The 9226-nt window shown below is 42.0% G+C and overlaps 1 protein-coding gene across 2 annotated transcripts in view; it reads right to left on the minus strand.

Moving 5' to 3' along the window:
* Positions 1-8096, minus strand: part of cxadr (CXADR Ig-like cell adhesion molecule) — a 100854-nt gene extending 92758 nt beyond the window's left edge. For both annotated transcript variants that reach the window (XM_060833847.1, XM_060833846.1), the window contains exon 1: positions 7654-8096. In XM_060833847.1, coding sequence (XP_060689830.1) covers positions 7654-7711 — 58 coding nt within the window. In that variant the 5' untranslated portion in view covers positions 7712-8096. The remainder of the gene's footprint in view (positions 1-7653) is intronic.
* Positions 8097-9226: the final 1130 nt, after the last annotated feature.

Here is a 9226-nt window from a genome sequence, read left to right on the forward strand (position 1 = left end):
GACATATTTTGTACACTTCGGGCTGCTTAATTCTGCATTCCACTGTCACAATGATTAATCAATGAGGCCAAGTGTTTATTTTGATCTTTCAGCACCCAGCAGGCACTCGGTCTTCCAATCACAGCCATGTCCTTCCCCATGTCTATACGACCAGTTCCAAGAGTTACACAATAGCATACACATTATATACCACCCTGCTTTTTACATCTTTGCACTCCATGCCCAAGCTCCCCAAAAACTAATTCAACCCCAGCCCCACTGACCACAAAAGCAAGTTAAAAAGACATGACCTGCTAGACATACAAATGCCCGCAATCACTTCACTGTAAGCACACGCAGACTGACTAAACTGCATATTTGTAAGAGTCAGAGGAGGAGAATAACAAGGTAGTAATGAGTTACTGAACACTTTAAATTATTATTGTGATTAAAGGCGTGGTACCAGTAGCGGTGGGAGGAACAATTTAAATAAAATACACAAATTATGGGGTATAACAGAATTGTGTAAGCGTACAGACTGAATTAAAAATGTGTGACTGCACTCCAACCAGTTAAATACTTCCAAAAAGCTCTTTGCGGTAACAAAAAAGTAGTGTTTTTAAGTTAAAAGATTACTGCAGTAGCACCAAGTCCATTAATCACTTGAAATCTAATATTATGTGAAATATCTCCTGAAAGAACAGAATTTGGAAAATGTACCACTCAGTTTGAAACAGACATGGGATTAAAACTTCACGTGATATCTGCTGTACAGTCAGTTCTTCTATAACACAGCGAGTGCATTCTTACACCAGCCTGCAGTACAGAAAAATCATGCTTTAGAAACTGCGCTTAAAGTCTTGGCAATGTAATTGCATTACAGCCAACAGACATTTTAAAAGTTTGCACTTTAGATACGGTGTCCTCAATTTGTCAATCACGTTACAGTGAATTCACATTGATGAAACTCGCATTGCAATAGAACAACCTGTACTATCCAAATAAAAACTTTTACACACAATGAAACCAAGTGAAAATTCTGCAGAATTGTCTGACGGTTCCAGACAGGAGTAATGGTAGAAACAGATGAACAGAGTGCAGAAGAAGGTCACTTTGCCCTGCCATTCAATAAGATATCAGCTGATCTGACTGTAATCTCAAATCCACATTCCCATCTACTATCCGATAAACTTTAAACCCTTAAAAACCTATCCACCTCCGCTTTAAGATATTCAAGGAATTAGTTTCAATTGTCATTACAAGAACATCCCGAAGACTCATAACCCTTTGAGAAATTTTGCCTACTGAGGGCTCCTATTTCAAACACCAAGCCTGAAAAAGAAATATCCTTTCCATCTCCACCTTCAAGACCCCTCAGGATCTTATTCTTCCAGACTCCAGCAGATGCAAGCTTGGCCAAAATTTCCATATAAGACAACTCAGGTATTGGCCTAGAAATTGTTTTCTGATGGGTCGTACTCGGAATATCAAAGATTAATGTATATAGAAACTAAAGAACTGTGGATCCTGTGAATCAGAAACCAAAACAAAAATTGCTGTTAAAGCTCAGCAGGATTGGCAGCACCTGCGAAGAGAAGTCAGAGTTAACATTTCGGGTCCAATGACCCTTCCTCAACACTTCCTCAGTTCTGAGAGTCACTGGACCTGAAACGTTAACTCTGATTTCTCTCCACAGGTGCTGCTAATCCTGCTGAGCTTAAACAGCAATTAATTTAGATAACATTTTCATGACTTTACAGTTACAAAGCACATTAACTCTTTTGACAACCTCAATGTACTAAAGCTCCTCAAGCCAATGAAGTACGTTGAAGTAAAGGGAGAAGAGTCTTTCTCTCTCCTAGCGAGACAGCAAGAGAAGAACGAAAGAAAAGAGACTTCTGCTGAACAAACCAGCCATCCAGCCAATACAGCTAACCGTATCCAAACACGACCGCACGACCACTGTCAGTGTAGCAAACTCAGATGTCAATTTATACACAGCAGGATCCCACCGTTTGAAACAGGAACTAGGTGATTAATCAAGATTAAACTGGTTAGGTGTGGGGGGGAAAGGGTTAACATCTTGTTGAGGGTCAAATGTGTTTGAGAGTAATGTGTCTGTATGAAGGCTAAAGCTGATTCGGCTTCTATAGACGTTTTACTTGTACTGATGGGATCATTTTGAACTATCCTCAAAGGTGGCTCAAGGTTATACGTCAAAGCTCTGTTCCAGCCATTGCCCCATGGTCTGACAGTCTTGGAGGGCCACTGTAGCATGGGCAATGCATGTCAGAATGATACAGTAAACCAATCTTAGGTTATGTGTGTTACTGTTTTGGCCATCCTGAGTTAACCTGAAAATGAGGTGCTGAGTTTTATCCTCAGGTAGTTTTGATATAACTTATGAAGCGAACGGGCCATTTCAGAGCGAACTACTTTTGGCCAGATTAGTGGCAAATTTCCTTCCTCACACAGATAATAATAAGTAAGTAAGAAGAAAAAAGACCTTAATCTCAAACTATCCAACCTTGTTTGTTTTCAAACCCCTATGTAGCCTTCCACTTCTCTAATCTCCTACAATCAAAGATCCCGGTCTGACACAAAAGCAGAAATTGCTGGAAAAGCTCAGCACGTCACTGGAACAATTTGTGTTTTTGTTTCTGATTTATAGTGTCTGCAGTTCTTTTGGATTTTATGAAGAGCTCTGTCCTCTTGCCCACGTTCAATTTTCACCGCTGTACCTCCAACTGCCTGGTGCACATGCTCTGGGCTTCCCTCAGTAAACCAGTTCCCTTCTCTAAGATGCTTTAAGGTAGGAAAGCAATGGTCTAGTGGTGTTATCACTAGACTATTAATCCATAAACTCAGCTAATGCTCTTGGGGTCAGAGTTCAAATCCGGCAATAATAAATGGCAGAATTTAAATTAAAATCTGGGAGTTAAGGACTCCTGCGATAGTCATTAATCAATTGTTGGAAATTGCTATTTAGGGAAGGAAATCTGTAATCCTTGCTCGGTCTGGCCTACATGTGACTCCAGACCTACAGGAATGTGGTTGACTCTTAACTGCCCTCAGGGCAATGAGAGATAGGTAATAAATGTTGGCCTAACCAGAGACACTGTCAATCCATGAGTAACCATTTTTTTAAAAATCTAAGCTTTTATTAACCTGTCCAGGTGTGATTTTATGTTAAAATTTGGTAATCAGTTCTGCAAGTGCTTTGGAATGCCTTACCACATCAAAAATGTTGCATTAATCTTAATCTTAATGTGCAAGTTACTACTGGTTGTAGGATTTTAACAGCAAAGCAACGTTTTCATGATCACTTGAACTGAGACAGTCTCAAAACAATCTCAAAGGTATCTGCACTGTTCAAATTCGGACTTGTTCGGCCTCCTGCTGTTAACCACTCCATTTATAAAGGGAGACAATGGCCTGGTTGTGTCATCACTAAACTACTGATCCAGAAACTCATTTAATATTCTGGATACCGGGGTTCAAATCCCATTTTAGCAGCTTAATCCACCTTAATATCTAACGTGGCTCACTGTCAAACTTGTGTTTCATACTGTGCTCTTGTAAAGCATAAATGCAAATTGTTAGCTTGCAGATTTTCAAAAGGACTGATTTGCATCCGTCTGAACTAGGCGTAGGTCATCCAGCCTCCCAGAACTCCTGCACTATTCAATCAGATCTGATTATGGCCTCATTTCAATATCCCTGCCTCTTCCTCAATACACTTAAGATTCTTGACTAACAAGACAGTCAATCTATCTCAGCCATCTGAGCCCATGCTTTCTGAGTTACTGGCATAATCACTTCATTACTATACAGATAGACTACAGGGAACTGACTGAAGAGAGCTACAACATTCAGCAATGGCTTTGACAACTTTCAAAGCTGATTGGTGCTGATGCAATGGTATTGAATAACATTGCTACATTACAGAGGTAAATTCTTGCCAGTGGATTTTGAAAAGATTCAGCATGATACTTGCACCACATAGCTCTTAAATACATTTAAACAAAAACCTGCTATACCAGTTTGCCAGCTGGGATCATCCTTGTAGCCATAGTCACGACCTACAGAGACTGACCTGTTATCTGACACCATGGCAAACAGTGTCTCTGGTCAAACTGGGGCAAAGCAGAAAACTCAAGGTCATTTTAACCTAAGAATCTTGACTTCAGGACATGTGGAAAGATGGAATTATATATCAAAATAAATCTACAGTCCACAGAGCTACAGCACTTCTGAAATATAACAATCCAATACAGGATTACTAAAATACAGAAAACTAGATCATAAACGAACAATCCCACCTCCACTGCTTTCAGTGTAAGACAGTTCCAAAGCCTTTGAGCTATAGAGTGGTTGTTTAGATTAGATTAGATTAGATTCCCTACAGCGTGGAAACAAAACCTTCGTCCACACCGACCCTCCAGAAAGTAACCCACCCAGACACATTTCTCTCTGACTAATGCATCTAACACTATGGGCAATTTAGCATGGCCAATTCACCTGACCTGCATATCTTTGGACTGTGGGAGGAAACCAGAGCACAATCCACGCAGGCATGGGGAGAATGTGCAAACTCCACACAGACAGTCACCCAAGGCTGAAATTGAACCTAGGACCCTGGTGCTGTGAGGCAGCAGTGCTAACCACTGAGCCACCGTGCCATTGTATAGACTGAGGCTATTTTCCATGAAGCATCAGAGGCCGAGGGTTGACCTTATAGAAGTTTATAAAATCATGAGGGTCCTGGATACAGTGAATAGGTAAGGTCTTTCCCCCGGGGTAGGGGATCCAAAACGTGAAGGCATAGGTTTAAGGTGACAGGGGAAAGATTTAAAAAGGGACCTGAGGGGCAACATTTCCATGCAGAGAGTAGTTCATGTATGGAATAAGCTACCCAAGGAAGTGGTGGAGGCTGGTACAATTATAACATTTAAAAGGCATCTAGCTGGGTATATGGATAGGAAGGGTTCAGAGGGATATGGACCAACTGCTGGCAAGTGGGACTAGATTAATTTAGAATATCTGGTCAGCATGGACAACTTGGACTGAAGGGTCTGTTTCCATACATCTCTGTGACTTAAGGCCCTTCATGGGGATAAAAACCTCTAGTTTCCATCTTAATAGGCCTTCCTTTTAAATGGTATGCCCTTGCTCTGGTTCAATCCGCCACAATGATCTACAATAACGACAGTATATGACATTAGTCATCTCTAGTAGAAGGAAGAAATAAAGGTCAACACCCCTGTATAACATTTCATAAGACACTTCTGACAGTGCAACATTTCCTCCGCAATACATTTGGGACAGGGGAATGTATGCTAACACCAGACTGCATGTAAGACACATAACGTACCCACTCTCCATGTCCAAATGGATAGTTGAGGCAATGCATTGACCACGTTCACTAGAAACAGACTGGGGTATTCATGTGAAAGTCAGGCTGCTTTTAGCAAATGTGATTATATAATTTCACATAATCAGCTGCTAACTGGTTTCATGATTCATTTGAATTGCTTGCTTAGCATCAGCATATTAGTGGAATACGAAACTTATTCTCTGGATGGATCAGTGAGGAGGAAGTAACAGCATACACTGATAAACAATGAAAGGCATTTAACAAAACAACTTCCAATCCCTCAAGTATCCATTGTCTATTTATTTTAATCACATTCTGCTTTTCTAAGCAGGTTTCACAATAAAACAATTAACACAGGCCCATCCCACCATTGATCATATTGGAATTGACCTAACCTATTTAAAAAAATAATGGAGTGAAGTAGTGCAGGCCTTCATGTTAAGAATTCAGGCTGATTGATTTTTTTTCTTTCTTTTGCTGATCAATAGTTATTCCTTGAGCAAAATCACTAAACACAGTCTGATTGAGTTCTGATGAAGAGACATTGGGCTCGAGATACTAACTCTGCCTTCTCCTCACAGACACTGTCAGACCTGCTGAGTTTCCCCAGCAATTTCTGCTTTCATATCACCGAACACAAGATTTTCTGGTAATTATCGCAAACTGTTTGGAAGTTTACTGTGTACAAATTGGTCCCCATGTTCCTTACATTACAAAAAGCAATCAAATTGACTGTGAAGCGCTTGAAGCATGAAAGGTGCTACTTAAATGCAAGTCCTTTTCTAGAACTGCCAAAGGGCAAAATCACAAGTGACAGATCTGCACCTCACCCCCGTTGATACTCCAGCTACACATTACCAATGAGATAGGGAAGGAAAATTTTCCATATGTAGGTTGGGCACTTTATCAGTATCGGAAAACTATATGTACAAGCCTCAAGGCTTCAATGATTGATTACGCTAGTTCAGTTCACGCAGGTGAGTTTGAAATATCAATTTTGAGTCAATTGTACAACTTTAAGCTTTCTCCAGCTTTCAAAACCTGTGACCTCTCCCCCACCCTCTGAAAGGTCAGTACTATTCTTATTTGTCGTAAACAAAGCAGATTTTTAAAGTTTTCATTTAGGAATTGAAGACACCTCTTAACTGTATAAAAAGCTTTACTTTGTTCTTTCAAAATGAAATAGACTCCTGGGAGATTTGCAAAGACCAAACACTGACAAAGTAAAAGGATTTTCACCCCATTAAAGGGCACTACACAAATCCAAGTTGTTGCTAAGCGCGATTCTGTTACAATGCCTTTCAGACTTTGCCCTCTGAACTCTCCAACAGATTCTGCCTCCCACCAGCAATTCTGCCTCATTGCAATTTCCCATCCACCCAGCTCAATGATCAAGGCTCAGGCATTGTCTAACATGGGGAGAATAAAGGGGAGGATTTAGTTAGGCAATCCTATTATTGCTGCAGTCTGCTTTTCATCCGTCCCTACCACTGTCCAGAGACAGACAGCACAATCAGCTTTAACAGGACAATGGAAAGCTGTCAACTCACACCAATCAGCTTACAATCATTTATTTGAAAAAAAAGACACACACATTCAAGATTTGGTACAAAACTTTTCAACTTTTGCTGTGAAGTATCATGAACTGCTTTATTTTTTGTTTAAATTCCTCCCCCTCAAAACAGCTGCTAGCTTTCACACAAATTCAGTCTTTAATTATAAGGCATAGGCAGGCAGACAGACACACATCACAGAGTCTACGGAACTTGCTGATCACACAAAACATAAACATAAACAACACAGGACAAGACTCAGCAATGTTTCAATCCAAGATTACACAAAGTGACTGAACGAACGCGCAGTCCCAGTATTCCTTGCAATGTTTTAAAGGAGATCCAGCCAAGAGCTAGGTTAAACATCAACAGCAGCTGGCTGGCATTAATGAATAATAAGTACAAAAGGCAGAGAGAGACAGACCTCTGACGCCGCTCCCTGAGGTGACCTACACTAAGCAGAAAGAGGTTTCAGTGCTAAATGGGGGTTTGGGGCTGGAGGGGGGAGGAAGAATACAAGCAAACCACGATGGATCCCAACCTCCCTGTGAGGGAGAGAGAAAAAGTGAAAACTAAGACGAAATTTTGCCATCAGACCAAAAAGTTGCGCGATGAGGAAAACAGAAAGGGAGGAGGAGAGGTGGAATAAAGGAAACAAAAACACACACAAAGAGGGAATGTAAAGCAAAAACACAGTGGAAGAGCATTTCCCAAGGATGTTACTGAAGGAACTGGTGTTTTTACCTGTGAACAGACAGAGGAGAGACAATGTTGTAACCAGTGCACTCTGCCTTGTATCCATTGCTGCCGGTTTATCCCCACTGTGAGAGACAAAAAGAGACTCTGCAGGTTGCTCTGGAGTCTACCTGCTCCAAAACCGTCACTTCCGGATTTGGCAATAGCCTCACCTCCCTCTGCCTCTGCTTACATGGAAAAGAAGGAATCTGAGCCGAGTAATACCCATCCAATACAGCAGGCTCTCTCTCCTCTATTCCAGCGGCGTCGAATGCACCAACACAAAGTGAAAACACGAGGGGATGGGCGACCACATATTGTTGACCCTGGGAATCAAACAGGACAGTAGTTTAACAGCGTTTATCCCAGCGCTTTCTGTTTGTATTGCAGGAGGTCGAGGTAGAGCGAAGATGTTGCGCTAGCTTTTCCTCCCCGGGAGGGTTTTGATTGTGGGGTTGGACGTGGATCGGTAGTGCCCACTGGTGGGAAGGATCATTAACGAGAGGTTGGCGGCGATTGGCAAAAAGGAATGAGGTGGAGGGATTAGGATTTGGAATGTGCTGCCTGAGAGTGTGGTGGAAAGCGATTACATCGCAGCCCTGGAAGGATTTTGAATGATTGCTGTATGGAAATAAATAACGCACAAAGGGCAAAAGGAGAAGGTGCAGGTGGAGTCGGTTGTAAACCCAGAGCCCTGTAGGGCTACTCTGTTTTGAGAGAATATTCATGGTGGTTTAATCAGAGCATCGCCATCACTCCAGGCAAGGGTTTGGTATTGAGAAGGAGGCTGCTGCTTGGTAACCTGAGCTAGGACATGATTGGAGGTCGGACTGGGGTGGACAAAATTTTAAAAAATCACACAAAACCAGATTAAAGCCTGGCTCCTCCGATGCTGCCTGAACTGCTGTGCTTTTCCAGCACCACTCTAGTCTAGACTCTGGTTTCCACATCTGCAGTCCTTGTTTTCACCAGGTTTATTTGGAAGTACAAGCTTTCAGAGCGCTGCTCCTTCATCAGGTGGCTAGTGGGGCAGTATCATAGGACACTGAATTTATAGTAAATATGCTATAAAGAGACTTCACCTGACAAAGAGGCAGTGCTCCGAAAGCTTGTGATTTCAAATAAACCTGTTGGACTATATAACCTGGTGGTGAAGTGTGGCTGGATGGGCATCAAGATGAAGGGCTTTCCTGATGAAGGGCTTATGCCTAAAACATCAACTCCCCTGCTCCTTGGATGCTGCTTGACTTACTGCGTTTTTCCAGCGGCACATTTTCTGACTCTGATCTCCAGCATCTGCAGTCCTCACGTTGTGTCGTGTGACCTCGGCATACATCTGTGGAAAGGAAGAAAAAGAATAAACATTTTAGCCCTTCAGAGTTATCTACCCCCCGATGGGTATGGTGCTAGTTACATTGATCGTGAGAGAGCCAGTGGTCCATGATGGGACAAATGGCCACCTTCTGCACTTTATCAGTTCTGTGCTCCTACACTAAGAACTCACATGTTGCCCCTCTCCAACTCCCCCAATGCCATCCACCCAACAGTTAAGAGTTCATCCCCTTTCCATTTTGCACCCACA

This window comes from Hemiscyllium ocellatum, chromosome 12 (assembly GCF_020745735.1).
Source record: "Hemiscyllium ocellatum isolate sHemOce1 chromosome 12, sHemOce1.pat.X.cur, whole genome shotgun sequence".
NCBI classification, from domain to species: Eukaryota; Metazoa; Chordata; class Chondrichthyes; order Orectolobiformes; family Hemiscylliidae; genus Hemiscyllium; species Hemiscyllium ocellatum.